General features: G+C 43.8%; 2 protein-coding genes across 2 annotated transcripts; both read right to left on the minus strand.

Moving 5' to 3' along the window:
• Positions 1–1,697: 1,697 nt before the first annotated feature.
• Positions 1,698–18,011, minus strand: LOC133891094 (BTB/POZ domain-containing protein At3g49900-like). The gene is made up of 4 exons (XM_062331789.1): positions 17,699–18,011; positions 17,481–17,553; positions 14,882–15,394; positions 1,698–2,799 (listed from the first exon to the last, which is right to left on the minus strand). Exons 1-4 carry the CDS (start codon positions 17,956–17,958, stop codon positions 2,005–2,007), a joined length of 1,641 nt encoding a protein of 546 aa, XP_062187773.1. The 5' UTR covers positions 17,959–18,011; the 3' UTR covers positions 1,698–2,004.
• Positions 18,012–23,210: 5,199 nt separating this feature from the next.
• Positions 23,211–23,876, minus strand: LOC133890890 (uncharacterized). Its single transcript, XM_062331514.1, has one exon. It carries the CDS (start codon positions 23,755–23,757, stop codon positions 23,479–23,481), a length of 279 nt encoding a protein of 92 aa, XP_062187498.1. The 5' UTR covers positions 23,758–23,876; the 3' UTR covers positions 23,211–23,478.
• Positions 23,877–24,606: the final 730 nt, after the last annotated feature.

Consider the following 24,606-nt stretch of genomic DNA (forward strand, 5'->3'; position numbering starts at 1 on the left):
AGATGTATCTATTTGAGAGGTTTATGGGCATTATCAAGTCCTACGTACAGAGTCAATCTCACCCTATGCAATGCGAGGAGGTCATTGAGTGATGCATCAATGACATACGTCACCAGCAGTTGATCAATTTTTCTATATCTTGTCACGAGGGAAGGCTAGTAGGTACTGCGAACATTGAAAAGAAAGCATTCAGTCCTCAACACAAGCCTTTCGCTCAGGTCCATTTTCTAGTCTTGCAACAATTAGATGAAGTATCCCTATATATTGATGAGCACAAACAATTGTTACATCGAGAGAATCTAGGTTGTAAAAAGGCTTGAATATCTAGAGAGCACACCAAAAAGTTCAACGATTGGTTCTGAGAGAGAATAAGTGGGGACTTATCCTTAATTGTTTGCTAAGATGGTTGGCATTGGGACCCAAATCTACAGTACTCACATGGCAAGGATTTGACACTCAGCAAGTAGCAAGTCAACAATAGGGTTGAAACAAACCCATCTATAGTATTGGTAATTAGTGTGGTTCGTCTTTTTACTTGGTTTATGACGATCAACATACTCTTCTTCTATATCTAACTTAGGAATACATGCTCTTCACAAAGGAATATACTTTCTCCAATAAAGATTCCCAACCATCATCTCTTATCTCCTGAAATTTCTGCTTGGTTGATTTCACCTCCTACATGGCCTCCAATATATCATGATCTTTCCTTTATAAACAAAGTGATAGAGCATTTGCATATCCCATGGTCATCAACATCAAGTGCTCATCTAAATTTACATCTTTTGGTGACAATATTAAAGAAGAATGAGTAGTAACATTGATGTTTGATACAACTCGATTTGCATGTGAAGTCCCCCTTCCTCACTAGCTGGCGGTAATTTTCTTTTCAAGAATCGTTCTATCATATTCATACTACATATTCAATTGGAGAAATTAAATTGTAAAGCAGTAAACAGAAGTTACTACATGCACTAATACACATATGCACAAGTAAAAAAGCAGCACCACTACTTTTCTTAACAGAACCTGACATCGTTGATTAGGAGTTCCAGCGGCCGGCGCACAACGGCCCAGCCTGCTATACACCAGGTCACCAACGAAGAACAGACTCAAAATCTCCAGAAATCCCCAGACCCAAATCCTAAACGATCATTGATTCATTGGAGAATACTTCGAGATTAAGTAAATTAATTGGGTGCCCCGCTCCGCGGGTAGGAGAGATCGAAATCCATATGCAAATTAGATGAGGAGTTGGGGATTTCAGTGGGTTAGAGTAAAAAGACCCTCACCTGATTACTCCTGACTGCTCAGTGCGTCGCTTCGCTTGTGCCGCTATGTCTTCGTCGAGAAACAGAGACCTAGCAAGAAAGGCAAATACGCAAAGTTGCAAAGAGCAACTCTCGAGCAAATAAGCTGAGATGCTAAGTTTTGGGCTGCCAACCTGCTCTCCACATGGGCTAACTGATTTAGCCGAAGCAACTAGGGCTGAAAGCAACTCACGTGCTGAGGAACTAATGAGCCAATTATGGCTGCTTCCATGGGATTGTTGGTGTCACAAGGCTAGGCCCGCTAGTGTCACTAGCTATAGAATAGAAAGGGTACTTGGGCCGGGCCGAAAGTCATTGGTGTCCTATGAAATACCACTATTTGAATATTGGATCTGCCTATTTAAAATAGCTACACATTTTATATGAAAGCCCAAGAGAGAAAAAACACATTACATAATAGCGGTGTCTGATGCTTATGATAACACTGAAGAAGAGGAGCACATACTATGAGATCATAGATGAGATCTAGAAGCTTAACAAGCATACCCAAGACAAGGACCACATTTTCATCGACAAAAACAAACTAACAAAGCATCAACGATGTCATATGGCCGTGTGAAAACACTGGCGTTATCCTCATTCATATACCCAGGGTCTCTACTACTCCACCCCTGCATATGTATGCATCTGCACGCATACAACGCATCGACGCTGATCCTTCTATATTGGCCGGTCACACAATGGAGTGATTTCTCCGGTGAGGCCGCCACGTCTCCTCCATGCAAAGCACGTCGTCGGCGTCGATATCCAGCTCTCGCGCATCAGCAGCGATGCCTTTCTCACCCATGCCGCCGTTTCTGACGTCCTCGCCGCACTTGGACAGCGCGCCGGCGGTCCCTGGCCTCCTGCCAAACAGGTTCTTGAACCCGTGCACCAGCCGTGACTTGAAGCCCCTCCCGTTGCTGTCCTTGACGGTGGTGCGCCCAGCGGCGGCAGCGATGGGCGCGAGGTCTTCGCCGTCCCAGAGCCGGTTGCGCGGGATCCGGAAGCTGGCGGACTTGCCGGGCGCGCGGTCGATCTTGGCCGACGCCTCGGCCTGCTGCTGCTCGGAGCGGCGCAGGCGGGTGCGGAGGCCCGCGAGCTCGCGCTCGAGTGTCTCGATGCGGATGCTGGTGGCCTGCATGGACGCGCGGATGTGCGCGGACTGGCGCAGCACGGAGTCGCGCTGGAGGATGTCGCCGAGCGTCATGCTGGCGGCGTCCGTGGCCCCCACCACGCCGCTGAAGGCGCCGGAGAGGGAGCTCTTGAGGATCGCGGGCGGCGGAGGCGGCGAGGCGGTGTGGTGGTGGTGGAGTAGAATGGAGTGGTGGGAGTGGAGCTGCTCGACGAGCATGGCCTGCACGACGAAGCGGAGCGGGAGGCGCGGGTTCTGGACGAGGTGCATGAAGAGGTGCTGCGACAGCTTGGTGCAGTTCACGTTGTAGCACAGCCGGGTCTTCTCCTCCTCCGTCAGCTTCCCCTTGTGGTTCTGCATACACACCCGTGCATTTTGCAAAATTAATAGCTAATGCAAAGTGAGGGTGCAAGTAATCCACGGACTCAAAGATTCAGATACATTTCATTGCATTCCTCATTTATCTCACTGCTACATTTTGCTTCCAATGGCAATCTGATACTCTGAACTGCTTGGTACCAAGTATCTTAGACTATGGTGCTAAAATCAAGGCAACCAATCTCTGCGCTCCCGATAAAAGAAAATATTTGCTCTGTGGTGTGTAAACTGCAGAGTACAAGGGACGCGTCCCAGAGTACAAGCACCTTTCTTAAAGCTAAACTTCCATGACTTTTCTGAACAGATACTCAACTTAAAGTAAAGCCAAAGGTAAAAGACAATTGAATGCACACACTGAACTTAAAGCCGGAGCTGGAAGACAATTCAATGCACACTGCCTAGATGATTTGAAGCATCCGAGATCTGCTTCGGCATAACGTGTCTGGGTTTCTGCTGTTACTCCAATGAACTGATCCTACTGTTAAGCAAGGGATCTAGATTCTAGTGCATTGCGCTCTACGAGGGTTCTGCTGTCAGTGAACTGCAGCTACTGCAAGCAAGGGATCACCTCTGCTTCCCAAAACCGACCGGATCAGTAGCAGAGCACAGCCATTGTAGTGCTGCAGTGACCACTCCTTGGCGGGGCCCGGCCCTGGCGGCGACCACGGCTGCTTCCGAATCCCGCGCGTCGTGTACGTCGTCGCCTTCCTCATCGGCTTTGCCTGCGGCGCCGCCTCCTACAACCGGTTCCGCGAGGAAGCGCCTGTTGCAGAGAGCCCCAAGATGGCCGGCTACGTCCTCGTCCACGACGTCGAGGCCCGCAACGGCGGTGAGAACTAGATCTATCTACTTAATTGCAGATGTGTAGTGCATCTTTGGATTGGATGGTAGTGGCTCTAAACAGCCTAAACTTAAAGCGAGAAGCTAGTTGGAATATGTCTTATGTCTTAGTTTATATGTAATGTGTTATTGATAATGTTGGTTTTAAAATAATTTTAGTTGTCATGAGTTTATTTATGAGTGATCTTGTTTATAGCTAATCAAAGTTTAAATTAGAACAGATTGTTTCAGAGTCCAGGAAATTATGTCTCACTAAAATATCTAGTGTGTGGGTTTTTAACCACACCGGATAGTCTGTTATTACTGTGAAGTGAGCATTGAAGTATTTTCAGTACCGAAGCACTAAATTTTTTCTAAAATAGATAATGTTACACTTACCGGATGGTCTAGTGTTCAGGAGTAGAACATATTAGAAAATCCGATATTCACGTTTTTGCAGAATGTGCTCTAAGTTAAAGTTTTTTATTTTGTGGTAACTTGGAGATGTTTTGGAGTATGAAAAAAAAAATGTTTGCTTGTTTTATGGTGTGTATGTGACAGATGCAACTTAGCGGTTGACGGCATGTGATCAGGACTAAGCAGATGCTTGGTGCCGGACGTTCAAGGAGGGTTGGGCGCAGTCAAGGATAATCCTAGATGTACATATAGAGTCAAGCAAAGCATGAAGATAAAGTCAAGCGACGAGGATATCGGTGCAAGTGACAAGACGGCCCGAGAGATTGGGAGCGGAAGAGACTTGCCGGTGGTCAAGATCGCAAGAGGAGAACACACGTCATCATCAGAGCGCTTGCTTCAGGTGGAAGTAAGTGGCGGCTAGTCACGCTTTGAGAAGCGTGCTAGGGTTTCACATTTTGGTATCAAAATTGTAGGAGGACTGGAGGAGTACGTGGCACCATCGCGAAGCTTGCATCGAGGTGAAGATAAGTCATAAAAACGCTATATCCTTCTATTGAATGGAGAAGAAAATAGACTAAAATATCCTCGGTGGCGGATAGGAGTGTACTACAAGAGATGAGTATTTTGGAAAAAAAAACTAGGAAACTTAGGTATCAAGTTTTTTACACTATAAATAGAGGAGTATGGCTATGGGAGAGGATGAACCAGCTATTTGAGCCCCTCATGTCATCCATATGAGAGCATTGTGCTAGAATTTTAAAGGAGAGCAGGATGAGTGCTTAGCCTATGTAATATGTGAGAATTTTAAAAGAATTTTTTTTTAAAACTTCTAAAATAGAATTGACCTTTTTGAGTAATGAAGTTTATTTTGTTAAATATGTTTGAATTTCTCTTTTTCTAGTTTCCCTGTTTTGGTTCCCTTGTCTTATGTGCAAGTTTTTACTTTTCGATGTTGATTTTTATTTTATTTTTTAGCTGAAATTTTAACACCTTGAGAGGTTATTCTTCTTAAAAATGAAGGCATAAAATTCACATACACATGCATATGTGATATTGTCTTGAGGCTAACAATACAGTCAGAAATATTTTGTTCACTAGCCTGAGTTGGAATGAGTTTGACAGGGTCCAACACCTTCGTACTGCCCGGGAGATCTTGAATACTCTGAGTGTCTTTCATGAAGACATTAATCAGATTAAACCCAGACGCCAATGCACATACAACTAAGAATACTAAATATTTGTGGAAGGCCCCGAAGTGTCTTTGGATGTGATGTTTGCTCGCTTTGATGGTATTGTTGGCAATCTTCGATCAATTGGTGTTTTACCCTATTCTAACCACAAGAGAGTGATCAAGCTTCTCTAAGCTCTTAACCGTAGCATATGGGAAGCAAAGATCTCGAGCATTGAAGAGTCTCCAAGTTACGATAGGTTGACTTGTGATGATCTCTTCAGCAAACTCAAATCTACCGAGATAGCCAAAGCGGCTCGGATCGGTCTCGAAAATCCCCCTGTCTCAGAACATGACGTTGGTTTCCGGACCTGGCGGTGGCAATTAGTCTGTAGCTGACTTTTTTTTTGCTAACACTTTATCGAGTGAATTTGCTTTGTCTTCCTTAGTTTCTATCACAGAGGAGCAGGTGGACGCGCTGGATGATGAGGACCTTGCACTAATTGTGAAGAATTTCACCCGCTTCTACAACAATCGCCAAGACTGGAGGAGGGGTGGTTCTCATGCCTGCTTTGAGTGTGGTGACACTACCCACTTCAAGATGGACTGCCCCAAACTCAAGAAGAGGGAGGACAGCTAAACTGCAACAAGCACAAGAAGAAGAACAAGAAGCCCTTCTTTAAGAAGAACCACGACAAGATGGCCAAGAAGGCGGCTAAGGTGGATTCTAGGGCGTTCGTAGCGGCTCTCAATGACATCAACACCTCTTGCAGCAAGGAGGAGAGCTGAGAGGAGGATGAACCGTAAGCAAAGAACCAAAAAAAGACCAAGGACTTTATCGGCCTTAGCTTCATAGCGGACGACAACAACAACGACAACGACCCTAAGCTAGAATCTTCCAAGGTATTGCCTTTCTATGCAAGCTTTCCATCCAAGTCGATATCTTTAATGATACTCTCATTAGTTAGGATAGGTTACTTAAGAAAGTTGTGCATCGGTTAAAGGATCTTAGGACTAAGTATGTGTCTGTCTCTACTGAACTTGCATTGCTTAGGTCTAGGCCCGAGGAGTGTGAGAGTTGCCTGATTGTCATGGTTGAACTTGCCGAGATTTGTAATGTGAACTTGCCGAGGTTCGTAATGTGCATGCTCAAGTCACCAGTTGGCTTGAGAGTATCGAGAAAAGGCTCCTTGAGGAGGAGTCTAGGTTTACTCTCTTAGGTGCTTATAAGAATTACCCTTTGCTTGCAAAGGATGTTGAACTGAAAGACAAGCGCCTGAAGGAGCTAGAGTATAGATTGGAGAGTGCTGAGAATTCTAAGGATGTGCAGCCAAATTGTTCCAACTATACCATCTTTTAGGACAAACTCAGCTAGGTCAGAAGGCAAGCTCAAAAGCTTTTGACTAAGAATGAGTATCTCCTTTCTCTTGTGGAGAAGTGCTTAGAGGGCAAAAGAAAAATAAATTTGATCTTAATCAAGACCAAGATGTGTGCTGAAAGGTGGATTTGGCTTTAGATTGAGTTTTGAGAGGGTGGCTTACACTGGGGAGAGTAAGACTCTGTTCACAACACCTACTACCCTATTAAGCTGAGAAGTCCAAAATCAATATCACACCACAACACATCAAAAAACTCATTCCTCAACCCACAAAGAAGAAACCAGCACCACAACTCAAAAGAGCTCCACGACCTAAGATGAGAGAGCATATGAGAGAGCCCCGAGTAATCGGTAGATGAGTTCCCGAGAGACACTACCACTGCACTTACTGTCAGTGAAAGGGTTACTTGGTTGGGTTTTTCGTTCGCCATAAGAGAGATGACCGGTGTGAGTGGGAGTGGAGCACTCGAGACATATACCACCCCTTTGTTGGTGTACATGAGCCTTTTCCTCGCTTCTACTCATGAGTCTGTAGCGCTTTTCAGTCTGTTCCTAAAGGTATTGCTCGGCACAAATTTTGCCACATGTAAGAGGCTTTGAGTCCCAGCGCTTTGGTGGACCACGTTTTACTCGTCGTGGTACTCACCCTCAGCATACTAGACATGTTTTATCTAAACCTGCTTTTACCACTTCAGGGCAGATGACCCAGTACTATATTCTTAAGAGGTTTCTAACTAACCCCAGTACTGAGCCATCCACCTATTATTCTTCTCATATGTAGGTGTCAGGCAGAGGCTTGGAGAACAAGTAGCTTATTAACTCCGGTTGTTCGCGCCATATGATTGAAGATTCATCATGGTTCTCCAGTCTCACCCCCGTGAAGCGACACAAGTACATCACATCCGGGGATGATCGGAAAGGAAGGGTAAAAACCAAAGGTATGGTAAGGGTGAATGAGAGTTTCACTCTCAAGGATGTAGCTTTGGTGGAGCATCTGGGATACAACCTTCTCTCTGTATCTCAGTTGTTGTATGATAACTTGGAAGTGTGTTTCAAACGCGATACTTCTCGAGTTCTCGATTCTTCTAGCGCTTTGATTTGCAAGATTTCTCAAGTTGGGAGAGTTTTTGGAGCTGATTTTTCTAAGTCTTTTGGTTCTTCTCGTTGTTTGATTGTTCAACCTTTTTCTGAGCTTTGGATGAGGCATAGGAGATTAGGCCACATGAAATTTGATTTGCTTACTCGTTTGAGTGCCCTAGGCTTGATTCGAGGATCGTCCAAGCTCAAGTTTTAGAATAATCTTATTTGTGCTCCTTGTTGGCATGGTAAGATGGTTACTGCCTCCCACCCACCAGTCAACCTAGTGATGACTGAACGATCGGGAGAACTTCTCCATATGGATATTGTTGGTCCTTCTCGGGTTCATTCGGCGGGAGAAAAGTGGTATGTTCTTGTCATTGTTAATGATTTCTCTCGCTACTCTTGGGTCTTCTTTCTTATGAGCAAGGATGAAGTATTCTAACACTTTTGAGCTTAGCTTTGAGATTGTTAAAGGAACTCCCTAGTGCATTGAAAGCAATTCACAGTGATAATGACAACGAGTTCAAAAACTATCTCTTTGATGCTTTCTATCTTGAGCATGGCATTGAGCATCAGTTTTCTGCTTCACGTGTTCCTCAATAGAATGGTATAGTTGAGAGAAAGAACACGACTTTGGTTGAAGTGGATAGGACGATGCTCGATGAGTATAGGACTCCTAGAAAGTTTTGGGCTGAGGCCATTAGCACAACGTGCTACACCTCAAATCGGATTTTTTTGCGCTCAATCTTGAATTTGACTTCTTATGAGTTGCGCTTGGGAGGAAACCAAAAGTTTCACATTTAAGAGTTTTTGGATGTCGGTGCTTCATCCTAAAGCATGACAATCTTGACAAGTTCGAGTCACGTTCTTCTAATGGAATTTTCTTGGGGTATTCTCTTCATAGTCATGCTTACAGGATTTACAATCTCGACACTAACACCATCATGGAATCATATGATTTGACTTTTGATAAGTCAACCCCCTGTGCTAGTTTTGTCCTTGAGTGTTCAGGTGATCAGGAGATGAGTGACAACATCTTCGTAGATGGCAATCTTCCAACTCTTGGTGATAACGGGGATGATCCACTACTTCCCTTGACCACACCTGCTTCAGAGCTTGCTCATGCTTCTTCTACTCTAGCAGAGGGTCCTACAGCCTCTACTTCCACTTCAGTTGCTTTCAGTCTGCACCAGCAATGTTTGAGGGGGAGGTACACTCACAGCGTGAGGCCTCTCAACATATTCAGCGCCGACACCCTCCACAGACGATGATCGGTGAATCAATGAGAGGGTAACGAGGTCCAAATCTACTTCTCGTGCTCATTTTACTGATTTTGCATTCGTTGCTTCTTTTGAGCTCCATGATGTTGGACATGATTTATCTGATTCGAGTTAGGTCAATGTCATGCATGATGAGCTTGAAAACTTTGAGAGAAATCAAGTTTGGATCCTTATAGAGCCACCCCCTAATGTTCACACCATAGAAACCAAATGGATTTTTAAAAACAAACATAGGGAAGATGGATTTGTAATGAGAAACAATGCTAGACTAGTGGCTCAGGGTTTCACTTAGGTTGAGGGGATAGAATTTGGAGAGACATTTGCATCCGTAGCTAGGTTAGAAGTTATTAGGATTCTTCTTGCATTCTTGGCATCTAAGGGTTTCAAGTTGTATCAAATGGATGTTAAGAGTGCTTTCCTAAATGGTTTCATTCAGAAAGATGTCTATATTAGGCAATCCCGAAGTTTTGAGTACCCCAAATACCCGCATAGAGTTTAAAAACTTAGAAAGGTTTTGTATGGGCTTAAGCAGACACCTGGAGCTTGGTATGATAGGTTTAGGTCTTTCTTGCTAGAGCATAGGTATGTGATAGGGTCAGCTGATAAAAACTTTGTTCACTCTTAGACATAGTATTGATTTCTTATTGGTTTAGATATATGTGGATGATATCATTTTTTGTTGCTCTTCTCATGCACTTGTGGCCAAGTTAGTAGAAACTATGAGCAGAGAGTTCAAGATGTCGATGATGAGCAAGCTTAACTTCTTCCTTGGGCTGCAAATCAAGCAATGTAAGCAAGATATATTCATCTACTAGATGAAGTACACTAAGGATTTGCTGAAGAAGTTCAATATGAGTGATGCAAAGCCATTGACAACACCGATGGCTCCCTCGATCGTGCTTGATCCAGATGAAGATGGCAAGGAGGTGGACCAGCGGGAGTACATAAGCATGATCGGCTCTCTCCTGTACTTGACAGCGATAAGACCCGATATCCACTTCGTTGTTTGCTTGTGTGCTCGCTTCCAGGCTTCATCGAGGATGTCTTATCGCCAAGCAGTGAAACACATTTTGATGTACCTCAAGCTCACTCTCGAGTATATGCTTTGATTTTCTGCTTTCTCTTCGAGGTTTTTTGATACGGATTTTACTGGTTGTAGAATTGGTAGGAAAAGTACCTTTGTTACTTGACACTTCTTAGATACTTCTTTTGTGTGTTGATCCTCTCACAAACAGTCTAGCATTGCACAGTCTACTGCTGAAGCTGAATATGTAGTTGCTGCTAGCTGTTGCTCACAAATTTTGTGAATAGTCGCTACTTTGAGGGATTTTGGGTAGAATTTTTAAGAGTGTGCTACTTTTGTGTGACAACACCAGTGCCATAAACTTAGCCAACAATCCAGTTCAACACTCAAGAACCAAACACATATATGTGAGATTCCACTTTCTAAGAGACCTCAATAAGAATGGATATTGAGTTGAGCTATATAGATACCTAACACTAACTAACCGATATATTCACTAAGCCTCTAGATACTACAAGATTTGCCTATTTGAGAAAAGCTTAGCATGTGTCATCCCTATGGCACTGTGTGAAGGGAGTTGTCCTTTGTACATACTCTATCTTATTTTTGTTGCATTTATATTATATTTCATTATGTAAGATAATCATAGTAGTTGAGCTTTGACTTGTTTGTCTTTAACATTTTCAATTGCCATACTTAAATTTGGACTAAGTTGAGTGGTTGTGTGGAGCAATGTTTTAATCTTAGACTCTTCTTGATGCTTTGACATTATACATTTGAAGCAAGCTTGCTTTTCTTAAGATGAAATTTGGTAATTTTGGGTGCGTTTAGTTGGAGGGCGAGGTTGGATGGGATAGGGTTATCCATATTTTTCTGGATATGATAATCCAATTTTTTGTTTGGTTAGAATGAATGGGATGAGACAGTTCTCTGTTTGGTTGGTGGGATAAGAGTGGATAGGATGAGCTAATTTTCTGTTTGATTGGTGAGATTAGAGTGGATAGGATGATCCATCACATGAGAAGAATATTAGTGAATTTTTTTTCTGATTTTTAGAATTTATTTGAGGCATTAAAAATTGATAGAAGTTATAAAAGTAGGTTTTTGAGAATTTTAATTAAATATTGGCTCAAGATTTTTCAATCAAACCAATTAAAATGGGTTGCTAGTGAGCTCTAATTTGCTCGTAAAAATATTTAGAATTTTTAGACCACTTTTATACTTCTAAATAAAATTATGAGTAAATAAAAAATGTGAACACACGCATACATAGCAACGAGCGAGCAGAAATTGGATCGCTCCGTCCAACCGATTTTCCCGGATGAATCCGTCTGGCATCCTGAGGGAATATTCCCTTTCCCTGGCTGCCCTATCCCATTGATCCAGCAAACCAAACGTTGAAAAAATTGGATGGCCCTCTCCCGGATCGTCGGTCCATCGAACCAAACGGACCCTTTATGAATCATGTAGGTTATAAAATGTTATATTTTTTATCACCATGTTCATAATTGCTTAGGCTTAGTCAATAGTTATGTTAAGGCTAGTTTGATGAATATCTTGCTCTAGGTCTTCTTAGTTCAAGTCAGTGGATTAGGAAACATTGAACTATATTTTCTGTCTTTGTTAAATATTTAGCTCAAGATAGAACCTTAGGGGATCATGGGTTCCTTGTGTCGCAAAATCACTACTTAACTTGATCTTGTGATCATTTTGATAACTTGTGCAAATTGAATAATCATGAAAAATCAAGTCACTTGTGCTAAAATATGATTCAATATGGCTATCTTGAAGTATTAAGGTATTTATCGTACCCAGTCGCGTGACATTTTGCTTGGATAAAAGACAACTTGAGGATAAAATAAAATTCAACAAAATGTTCCTAACTGTTAAAATCTTTTTAATCATTTGATCAATCTAAGTCTTGGTTTCATATGTGACTGTTTGCAAAACCTACTGTCATGAATACATGTTTGTCTAGTTTGAGGTTGAAATTGGCTAGTTCTTAATGCTTTTATTGCCTCGATATGAGTGGATGCTTATATAGTGGTCACTGTGAAAATGATTCGGCTATGTGAAATTAAATGTGCCAACCAATTCTTCGGATTTAGCTTGTTAAGCTTCATGATCTTGTGTCACTGTCTCTTTTTAGCCTCTATGCAATTGTGCGCTCTACGTTCTACCTTCTGGAGCTCTTTAACATTTTTAACTCTATCAAATGCTTTGTGGTATTTTTGTAAAAGCTCATTTAGGATTGCATGTTTATAATATTTTATCCTTAATGTTTGTATTGCCAAATGGGGAGAGCATATGCAGAAAGATGAGAATATACATAAATATGCTTCAAAGGAAGAGAAATGAGAATATTTGCTACAAACCTCCAAGAAAAATGAAAAATGTGCATTCATCAAGGGAGAGTATTTTTTGTGAGTCCTTGAGTTTTTCTTATTCTTTTGAGGTTTGTGGTTTGTCTTTGCCTCTCTTTTGCCTTTTATAATCTTTCTTATACCAAGTGATATGATTCTTACTCTTTCTCGAGTTCTGGTCTCTTGGACGTGCTTCAATTCTTCAAACCCAAATCTTTGTATTTTGAGGGTTGTTAATACACTTATCAAGGGGAAGATTGAGAACCAAGTTGAAATATATCTTATTTTGCATGTGATGAATCATTGACAATGTTAGATTTGAAATAATTTTGGTTGGCATGAACTTGTTTGTGTGTGATCTTATTTATGGCTAACCAAAGTTTGAATTAGAGCAGACTGTTTCAGAGTACAGGAAATTATAACTCACCGGAACATCCAGTGTGTGGGTTTTTGACCACACCGGATAGTCCGGTGTTATGGTGAAGTGAGCACCAAAGCATTTTCAGTGCTGAAGCAGAAATGGAAGCTTCCACCGGACCTTTTCTTGCAGCGAGTAAAATTTTTCTAGAATAGATAGTGTCACACTCACCAGATGGTCTGGTGTTCAGGAGCAGAACACATTGGAACATCTGATGCTCATGTTTTCTGTAGAATGTGCTCTAAGTTAAGTTTTTTTATTTTGCGCTAACCTGAAGTTTTTTTGGAGTGTGAAGAAATATGTTTTCTTATTTTATAGTGTGCAGGTGACGGATGCAACTTGGCAGTCGACGACGGGTGACCGGGGCTAAGCGGGTGCTTGGTGCCGGACGATCAAGGAGGGCTGTGCAGAGGCAAGGGTGATCCTAGCTGTACACATGGAGGTCAAGCAAAATATGAAACGGATGATGAAGACGACGTGTTGATAAAGTCAAACGAATGGGATGTCGGTGCAAGTGACAAGGTGACCCAATGGATCAGGAGCGAGAGAGATTTACCAGCGGTCAAGATCGCAAGACGGAGAATACACGTCATCATCAGAGCGCTTTGCTTCATGTGGAAGCAAGTGGCGGCTAGTCACGCAATAAAAAACGTGTTATGATTTCGTGGTTTGGCCTAAAAATCGTGGAAGGACTAAATGAGTACGTTGGACCATCGTGAAGCTTGCGTTGAGGTGAAGCTAAATCGTAAAGGCGTCGTGGTTGTCCGATGAATGGAGAAGAAAATAGACTAAAATACCCTCAGCGGTCGGTAGAAGTGTATTAAAAGAGATGAGTATTTTGAAAAAAAAAACTATGAAGTTTAGGGGTAAAGTTTACTAGGCTTATAAATAGAGAGGTAGAGCTATGAGAGATGACAGACCATCTATTTGAGCCTTTTATGCCACCCATATGAGAGTATTGTGCTAGGGTTTAAATGAGAGGAGGATGAATGCTTAACCTATGTAATAGATAAGAATTTTGAGAGAAAAATCTTTATAATCCATCTAAAATAGGGCTAACCTCTTTTAGTAATGAAGTTTATTTTGTTACATATGCTTGAATTCTACTCCTTCTAGTTTTTTCTCTTGATTTCCTTGCTTTGTGTGCAAGTTCTTCCTTTTCGGTGTTGATTTTTGTTTTACTTTTGAGCTAAAATTTTAACATCTTAAGAGGTTATTTTTCTTGATGCTAAAGGCATAAAATTCACATACACATGCATATATGATAAGGTCTTGAATTCCTTTATCTTTAGACTATCATCTTGAAAATCTTCTTTACCCGGTGTTCATCTTTTATTTCTTAAGTGATCTTTTCTCAAGATTCAACCTTTGTATAGAAATAAGTCATATATTTTTTTATGTGAAACCTAGTGTTCGATTCCAATCACGAGACCCACCTTGTTGAATCTTCAAATTTGGTTTTTATTTTTTCTCAAAAACTCCAGACTCTTCTGTCCTATCTTCGGACACTCTGGAAACTCTAGACTCTCCGGTCCTTTCTTCGTAGTCTCCGGATTTTCTAGGTAGATGCAGTTTTTTCGTTGCGTATTTATGTTGTGTTCTGTTGGGATTCTGTTTTAAAAATACGTTAAGTGATAAATAGAAAAAAGTTATTAATTTTATAAGAAATTTGTTAAAATAACTATTCAGTCATCTAATCGCTACTCTCGTTACTGCACGAAGCAACCAAACTGTGTGACGTGTAAACTGCATAGTGCAGTGCAAACTGCAAACACACTTCTCAAGGCCAAGGGCGAACTTGCTTGACTTTTTAGGAGATGCCCTTTGTCACCCAGCAAGTATCGTTTCCCAATAGACGCTCAACTTACGCCAAAGCTAAGAGACAATCTGACGCACACTTAACTAAAAGCCGGAGCTAAAATTTAGCTCCTCGGACCATGCAATCGGCAAATGTAACATGACACCACGAGCAGATCCGAGTCAACCAAAATCTTGGCATGGAAATAAACGGTGGCCATATCTGATCGAAATTTGCCAAATTTTGGTAAGGCGACCTCGACTCTTGTGTGCATCAAACCAAACAGACACGAAAGCATACCCGAATTACGTACCTCCAGGTAGTGATCCACGACGGTGTACATGAGGTCGTGGTCGTGCGCGAACCGTGTACGCATGGCCTCCACTGCCACTAGGAACTCCTCCACGGGCAACCCGGCCACGTCCTTTAGCCACCCGCCGACGCCGCCGCAGCCGGACGCTGCGAGCACCTCCAGGCACCGGACGAGCAGCTCCGCGGCCGGCCCGGCCGCCTCTCCGCCCAGGAACGCCGTGCACGACCGCATCACCTCCGCAGCACGGCCGTGGTTCGTGGCCACCTCCTGGAAGAAGTAATCCTCAGCGGCGCGGGCCAGCCGGTCGTAGTCCTCCGCGCCCAGCTCCAGCCAGCTCGCGGCCACCCACGCCGCCGCGAGGCTCGCCGGCGACAGCGCCACGTCGGCGCCGTAGCAGGACGCGAGGCCGTCGATGAACGCGTCGAACGCGAGGCCCCCAGGCAGGGCGATGGTGACGTCGCTGGACTCCGACAGCTGCCGCCTCAGGTAGCTGCTCTTCGACGTGATCACGTCCTGCGCACAAAGCGAGGTTAAAACCTTGCAAAATGGACGGTAAAACAATCACTTCACACATCAAGAAGCGTGCTAGTAATCGGCTCAAATCGTTTGCTTAGGCCCGGTTTGCATTGTAAAAGAAATTTATCGATTCCTGCATGAATTGAACTATTTTCTGCAAAATTCCAACATTGAAAAGAGGCTCTTGTGACATCAATCTTTCAGCACTGGCAGAAAAGACACAAACAATGAGTGTACGACCGTACGTCAGGTACCGTTAGATTTTAACTTCTTGTGTGAGCTCAAGTTCGTTGCAATGAGGATGTTGCTAAGCCATGTGATCTGGCAAAATGATTAGCCGCACCCACGAGATAGCAAGGCCAAAAGCTGCAGGGGCAGGCATTGGATCTTGATTGTTTGGCACTGCACATGACGAACAGTTTCAGTAGTGTTCGTCAAGGTAGCACATAACTTACTGATGGTTCTTGTCAAATTTCTGCAAGCCTGCAATTTGTTGGAAGAAATGAACAAGAAAGCAATGGGCTTCTGTGTTTGTTTTGTCTCACTGGGGCCTGAAATTGCCCAGGGAGATGTTACATCATGTTGATGTTATTGTTGTACTAATCGCATTGATTGTTCACTAAACTGGATCGCAGGGTCATTTCAGTCTTCTGAAGTACTGCGTCAGACTACAAGTACTACTAAACAGCATCGTGTCATATGTTCAGAGAAGAAAAGAAGAGACAATGTCTTGCACAAATGCTGGCACTACGTTCAGAGTTTCAGATCACAGCGTGTGGTAGCAATAGTACTACTCCATCTAACCTTGCATTGATTCCCATCATCCTTATGACCTCACATTGCCAGACATGAATGCAATGGGCAATACAGTACTTCTGTACGAATACACATCGACACTAGAATCTGGTCCCAATCCGTCGCCCGTATTCGAATCCCGGCAAGATAACTTGTACATCTACCTAGAATTGAAGAGCCAACTGACTAGCACATGTCACGGAGGGACCAAAATCCGAATCGGCTAGCTCCCACCTTAAATTTCAGTTCGAATCGCCAACGCTACATTAAAAAACGATGCTGGAATGCTGGAATGCAGTGGTAGCCAATGCTGAGCGTGTGAATGTCTTTCTCATGCTTTGCACGAATCTCAGAGCAGACCCGACAGCGCATAGAGGAGCACATCCCTTAAACACTCGATACGCATCAATGCAAGTAGAAAAGCAGCAATTTGCCGAGGCAGTAACTCCGGTGACGGTTACTGAAAGAGACTGAAAGTTACGACTCCTCCGTGCTGATACGCGAACCAAGGCGGGGACGTTGTAAATGTGCTACAGATACGTCATCAAGTATTGCCTCTTCGGGCGCCATTGCTGGGAGCTGTTACTCGTGGGGCGAGGCAGATAAGGAAGAAAGAAGCCCTTGGCATTTGGGGCGCTGCCATTCTTGGCTCAGCTTTAAGTTCAACCAAACTCCTCAACTACTAGCAACATTCACACTGATGAAATTGGCAAGCGGAGTTACTAGTTGTGGTTTGGCAGGGAGTGGAATAGTGGATGCCGGCAACTGGCAACAGAAGAGACAGTGGCCACGGTGAATCTGTGGGCACTGCCTCATGGTGCAGGGCGAAGACGCACAGTGACTAATGTGAGCTACTCGCTTCTTGCCATCTCAGGAGACGTGTGCTGAGATGGGTGAATTTCCATGCGTTGCCGTTTGTGTGTATGTATCCAGCCGGGCACTAGTTAATTCGCCATGAATAAATTTTGTTTCTAACGGAAGACATGCAGCTGCAGCACGATCTATGATAAAGAAGAGGAGAACATGGATTTCAATTTCGTTTTACAATTTTTTTCATTCACATGCTAAAAGGCTGAAATTCGTAAAATTTCGATCATTTTTCTTCATATGTTCTGTGGGTCTTATACATTAGTAATTTTTTTTTATAGTATTAGATATTTTGTTTCTCTTCAAAATTCTTGAAATTTGCAAAATTTTGGCAAAATTTTAATTCCTAGGAATTACTGATCAGCACATTAGAAAAGTCGGTTCCGGTGCCATGTGGGTAAATTGTGAATGAGGATCTTACCCTGTGCAGGGGGAGGCAATGCTCCTGGACTCGAAGGATCACGTCTGGTTTGCGCGATCCGTTCGCTCGCGACCTGCATGGATCCATCCATTCCAAGGAGACGATCAGTACTCTCAAATTAGATGTCAAATTCACCTCCCCAATCCCAATCCATAGCACGAAATCCGAGCACCCGGAGCACGCGAAAACCGCACCGATATAGACTAGCGCGCACGTACCATGCTTGCACCGCGCTCCTGAGCACCGGCGGCAGGGACGAGAGCGCCGGCGGCGGAGGCGGCGAGCACGACCGCGACGTGGCCGACGACGACATGGTGGGCGAGTCGAAGCACTCCTCCTCTTCTTCCTCCTCGTGGTCGCCCTCGTAGATGGTGTCCACGATGCCGAGCTCTTGCCACCCTCTGCCCATCTCCATGCTTCCTGCCTCCTCCTCCTCCTCTCTCTCTCCCTCTCTCCCCTTGGCCCGCTCCGCTCTCATGAAGCGGCTGCTGCGCTTGCTGTAGGGCAGTACCCGGCGATGCCATTAGGGGGGGTCCGGTTGGGGGTGTTAAATCGGGGCGGCATTGAATGCGCGCATGTGGATGGTAAATGCGGTGGCACCCCCCACCCCGGGTCTCTTGTCCTGCATCCCGCCTGCTTCTCGTATGTTTTGAACCTCTGATGGGACAGCATCGTCTGCCGTCGGAGCAGCAGCGCAGATTTTGAACCGTCGGATCACGCAATCGATGGTTCGCATTCGGGGGGCCATTTGAAATGTAAGGTGCTGAAATTTAGGAGCAGCGATGAGACGGGTGGCTGTTGCGTACGTTGTGGCGGGTGAGGTTTAAGATACGAGGAGATTATCGGGGTTGCAAGCATATTTCTTATGTTTAGAGGGACGATCGAAAAACAGAATCCTCTAATAGAGAAAGTAGGTATAAAATTAGAACGATAAGAGCATTATTAGTTGTGGGTGACGGAGGACTGTTGGTGACTAAGTGATTAACAAGGAATGCAAGGATATTAGGCTACCGCGGTGGCGGCGGGAACGTGTTTGACGGGTGAAGGAGAGCGGGAGCGGGGAGCCAGCATGAAGACAGGATGGGAGGAGGATGGGAGGCGAACAGAGGTTGAAAACGGATATGAGTCATTGTCGCTTAAAAATAAATAAAAACAGGCAGTTAATAAATAACATTGAAAAGCAAAAAATTCATTTTAGGAGCTCCATATGATTGGACATCCAGGAATTTCTACGAAATTCTTGTGAGTTCCACATGGGCTGCATCGGAAATGTTGAGCCATCGATGTGTTTTGGGCTAGATTGAAGAAAGCAAGAAGCATATAGGTCATCAATAAAACTTCTGTCGTAGGTAGAAGGTTCCGTTTGGGGATTTAATTGTCTTGATGGCCTCCGTTTCGCACATAAATTACGTTCAAGGACATGCTCGGCCAGCATCCGAGAAATAACGCTAAGAACCGCTCGGTTGCCGTAAGGTCACGTACGGTTAGGGTGCCTAGCAAGCAAAGCTTGGCACACATCTAGATTCGTTCGGCGTTATCCTTCCCCCCTAGCGACATGCGTGGGCGGCACCTGTTTGACGATTTCGGCTCGTGCGGCGTGCGATCTTGCGTGCTCGTGCCGTGCTCTGTTTTCTACACCTGTGCCAGCAACGGGTGTTTCACTGTTCACTGTTGATCAGGTTGATAATTTATTCTGATTACTTGTTTGCCTACGGTAGATATCCAAATATAATAGGGTATGAATAGTATTTGATATCCACAGATACGCTCGTAGGTGAAAAATACTAATCAACGGATAGATGAGTACGGATACGTGTGTTCATTTGGGTGGAAATTGTGATGGACTTGGGAGTAGATAATCGTATTGAAGTCCAGAATACGTCTGATTAAAATCATACTGAAATAATATTTCTTGTTGAAATTAATGAAATCATACAAAAATCATTTATTTATATATCTTGCTAAAATTACTTATATATCTTATTGCAATCATTACACTAGAATGAACTAATGATGTATAGAACTTATGCTAGTGTTTGGTATATCTGCTGTGGCAAGCGGGTAAATTGGTATACCTACGGGCGATAGGTTTGGAGGTTGCTCTTCGCTCGTGGGTGTTTACAGGTATACTCGCGGGCAGGTAAAAACTGACGGATATAGGTATAAATAAGTACTACTCGTATACGTCATATCCGATTGACATCTTTATTATTCATACGTGTATCATACATTCAAACCGATCAATAATGGATCCAAAGGTAAAAGGTAGGAGGCTCTTCCTCCTCTTCTTATCTCCTTTTCTCTTATTTTTTTTTCTTTCGCTACTTTTTTTTTTCTGCTTCTTTCATACCAAATAATTGAGAGGAGAGGGGAGAACTTGGGAGCTCCAAATGCTCCCAGGGGGGCTTAAACCTCTTGCCCTTTTTGGATCCGTCGTTGAGACTGGTACATATTCAGTGCCCATCAATAGATCATACAATGGGTGGTACGGATTCAGATCAAGAGATGGCTGTACGGAGAGGATAACGTCGTCAAAATAATTTGGAGATCGTGTCCGAATTTGTAAATTCTCTAGTAATAGCTACATGCATCTTTCTGCAGAAAATTCTGGTTTCGCTCTTTCAGCGTTTATCTGACGACGCTGTCTTTAGAGATGTCAAAGGCCCTCTCAAAAGAACAAGAAAACGGCCGCGACGTTAAGAAATTGTCAAAAGAGCCAAGAGAAGTTCGTTGCAAAGCCTTGTGGCCTTGTCAGTCTGGAAATAACACTGTACTGTTGTAGAGTCTTCCGTGATGAAATCTTGCTGCAGCACATCCTGACGCAAAGAAACACGTACGACCTCTGAAGCAATAAAGTCTCGATCGCACCGGTGAATAATTTAAAAAGTTATATATAACATTATTATAATATCATCTAACATTATTACAATATTTTTTATTTTTTATCTTCGATATCTACTTTATTTTCTATCTTTTATTATCCTTCATCCCTCTAAACTCACTTATTAGTCTCTATAAATAGTGATAAGTGAGAGAGGGATAATACCACAAATTTGAGTACCTCTCTCCTCCCTCTGTCACTGTAGCAGCAGTAAGAAGGAACTTGTTGGAGCTGGCTACCCGATCGGCAAATATGCTACAGAGATGCCAGTACAGTGCTTTGAGGCACAGCTAGAGTCGGCCTAAGTAGCAAACAAGGACAGCCTAAACAAAAGCATGGGGTGACCATCCGAGTGGCAGTTTGTGTGCCTCTCTACTTTCATAGCCACAGCTTGATACAAGAATAGTGTGTATGGAACACATTCTTCAGTAAAAAAAGATCTTTGCATTGCATGAAAATTTGCATTTTTACTTTTCATCTGCATGGATACCTTTGGTATTCAGATTTGGATTTTGAAAAATGAAGTTTAAAGCGAGTGTTGAGTTTGCATGCATGCAACGAAACACAAGTTGCAGAGTAGCAGAGAACAAGAGCAACAAGTCCGCAATCGGAGGAGACTTGTTTGCGCCTTCTCTCCGTTGAAGTTGATACCCTCGCAGATCCCTGGTAATGGCTTTTTTTCTGAAGGAAGGGGGATTATATTAAAACTTTAAGCAGTATAAAGTATAAACCCCTTACATAAAAACCCTAGATGAACTGCTAGTATGTTTGGATTGTTACTTTATCTCATCGGAGATACGTTACTCACATAGTCATGATATATTTATTTTTACAAATGGGTGTGTTGTGTGATGGTGTGCTCAGTGGTGTGAGTGTGTCGATAAAACTAGGTTGGTTGGTGTTTAATGGAACTTGGGTAGGAAAAACTATTTTGACAGGTGTGAGCGAGGTAGCCTTTTGGGAAGGGTGTCTCATGGGGGTAAGTCGTCTTGAATGGTTGCTAGTACTAAGATGCTTGTTCTGGCGATATAAGGACTGGTTCATGTGATGTCATGCCTAATAATAACCGTACAACTAAACGGCCTATTTAGGCAGAGCTTGGTTCTTTACCTGTCTTTACCTAGATGACTCACACTCGAAGGCCAGTAGTGACAATGGGAACTAGAAATAGACTCCAACTTGTGTGGTTTAGGAGCTCTAGCTAGCCAAGACCTTGAGGTCACAAATGGACTCTGACCTCTGTGGTGTAGGAGATCTAATTCTGGTTAAAGGCACTGTGAGGTTTTGAGACTACGATGTTTATCCCGTTGGTGGAAGTCTGGAGAAGTGGGATAGGTGATGTGCCTCATCATGCCTGCTCCATCAAAGTCCTTAGTTGGAGGCGAAGCATATTTTGTGGATTAAGTTATATACCTTTGCAGAGTGTAAATCTATTTGAATAATTGTGTCAATAGTTATGGACATAATTACGATGAGGTCCCTATGATTAGTTTTTCTGGTGTGCGTACCTCTTTGGTGTGTGTAGACCATGTGCCCATGTTTTGGAAAAACCTAGCGTAGAGCCATTGAATTAGTCCCGTATTGACCAACTTAAAACTTCGAAACTCCATGGAATGGATAGTTTCTCCCATGACTAGCAACCATAATGAACAATTAAACCTATTTCTTTTTCAAAGGTTTTAAAATGCACGTTACATATAACTCCACTGTATCAAAACTAGTTTTCCACTAAACTAAGCTCTTTGGCAGTAACCCTTGATCTACCTCTTAAGCAGTTATCAAAACTCTTGAGTAGTGTTAGGGCTTGCTGAGTACGTTAAGTACTCACTCTTGCTTAATTTCAGATGAGAAAACATAGCATGATTTCGGGAACGGTGATGGTGAAGAATAGAATATTAAGACTATGTCCGTACTCCGAGTTGCCTATAGGCAATGGCCTTATCTATTGTTCGGTTGTTATCACCTCTTTTGTTGTGCCTGTCGGTTGTTATCACCTCTATTATAGTAATATACTCTATCCGATGTATGGTTATGATATTATGCTATTGGGAATATGTGTATCAGTTATTGATCTAAAGACTAATACAAGATATACGGTAGTACTTTAAAAATAAGGTCTGATAGTCCTGTTCGTAAACAGGACAACCAAACCTAAAGATCTCAATCCAAACACAAAGAAACCAAGAACAAACATACCTCAAGGATAACCCAAGACGAGCAAATCTGGAGCCGGCTTGAGAAACTTTTATTAACGCTAAACACTATAAAAACTGCTAAATCTATCTAGAGGGGCTTCATGATCCTTCTTGCCCTAAGAGAGCATGAGAGGGGCCTAGGAGGCAGCAACAGAAGAAGCCCTAAAAGAACAGCGAGTAGTATGACGTTGCCTGTTCGATAGGGAGAATATGGCCATACACGGCCACCGCCATTTATGGACTATGCAAGCAACATAAGCTAATCATACGCTGGTTGATATACAGACGTCACTGGTTTGAGTGGTTGACTATCAACTTTTCACCAATCTGTTATTCTTCTTTTATCTTTATTTCACACATGATTGGAATACAAAGTCAAAAAGGAGCTCTGTTGATCATGTTTTTCTACCACCTCTGTAAAACGCATATGAGGAAGCGAAAACGGCTCTCAGCCTAGGTGGCATGAGCTCCCCAACATTACCGATAAAACCCAGAGTTCGAGACCATGGTGGGGCATGGGTGCCTACGTCTTATCTGTTCTGGATTCGAGTTTTAGAGGAAATTGAGGTACGCACAGGTTTAGATGGTAGGATATGTGTGCGCGCGTTTGTACTTAAAAAAATGCATACCACGAAATTGCACTTCACGGCACAGTAAAAAAAGAAAGAGCTTCGTTCGGTTGGCCCTAACAAGTGGGACAGACAGGATTCGAATTGACAGGTTTCACTTTCACCTTACGAGTGAACCGTGAGCGCCTTGTGACGTTCACACGCTCGCAGCTTTGCTTAGTTACATGGCTAGGAACGAATTAAACAGAACAAATCAAGTAGACAACTAATTATAGAGCAGTGCAGCACCAGCACCCCACACCACACATCCTCCGGAGTTCAGAGGCAGCGGCAATCTCGCGCCATACATCCCTTCATTTCCGGCGATAAGCTGGCCCGGCAGCTACGGCCGCCGGCCTGCCGTGCTCCTCGGCGCGACGGGCGCCCGTCGTCGTCTGCACGAAGTCCGACCGCGCGCGGCGGTGACGCATGGCGGACGGCCCGTCGTCCGCTGCCTCGGGCAGTTCCGAGTAGTCGATCAGGTCACGCCTGCTTCCGCCGCGGGAGCTGCCGTCCGACGAGAGGCTGCGGTAGGTGCTCCGCTCGTGGCTCTTCCTGAGGACGTCGATCACGAATGGGATCAGTCCTTCCATCGCTAGCTTGCTCTCTTCCTTGCCCCTGTTCTCGCTCCTGCTTCCTCTGCTCTCGCGAAGCGACTCGTGTTCTCGCGTCCGCGCGCTTCTGCGATCGACTTGGTGCCGTGGCAACGTGGGCGTTCGTCTGCATTTTATAGCGGCGCGTTCGCGCCTTGCTGGCGTGGGCGAGCGTTTGACTGGCTGGGGTTCGGAAAGTTCGTCGGCTTGCCCATTCCGTCACATGGTCAGCAAGCGGCCTAGTATCACCGGTCTCGGATAAGTTTCCCCGAATGATATGATGGTGACGGCGATGGCGATGTTGACATGTGGAGCTGTGAACGATTAAAAGGAGAGGGATCTTCTTCTTTAAGAGTTCGTACACACGCAACCGAAGCACCATAGTTTTGACCAAGGGCGAATCCAAGCCCCCATAATGTTTCGTAGCCAGTAGAAGCCCCCTGAGTCACCCTCCCTCCCCCCACACACGGAGAGAACAATTTTTTTGGTATGGATGAGGGAGATGAAGAATAAAAGAGAGAGGAGGAAGAAGAAGAGTGAAAGAAAGATAAATGAGCCCCCTATTCCTCTGCATGGTATTGACCTTACCTTCGCTTGGAAAGGTACAGCCTCTTGAGCGAGAGGTTATTTGTTTATCTTGGACCGATGGAAGCATCCGTTAGTGCTAATCATACGTTCCACGTAAACATAAGCATAGTTAATGCTCATCTGATCAGAGCTCCGAATACCCAGTTGTTATTGGTGTTCATCTGATCAGGCTCAGCAACGTGACAGTACCCGCCTAGTACTCAGTATGGTTGAACCATAACCAGCTCGAAGGCGAATTTTCCTTTCCCTAGTGTATCACAA

Source organism: Phragmites australis, chromosome 14 (genome assembly GCF_958298935.1).
Source record: "Phragmites australis chromosome 14, lpPhrAust1.1, whole genome shotgun sequence".
NCBI lineage: Eukaryota > Viridiplantae > Streptophyta > Magnoliopsida > Poales > Poaceae > Phragmites > Phragmites australis.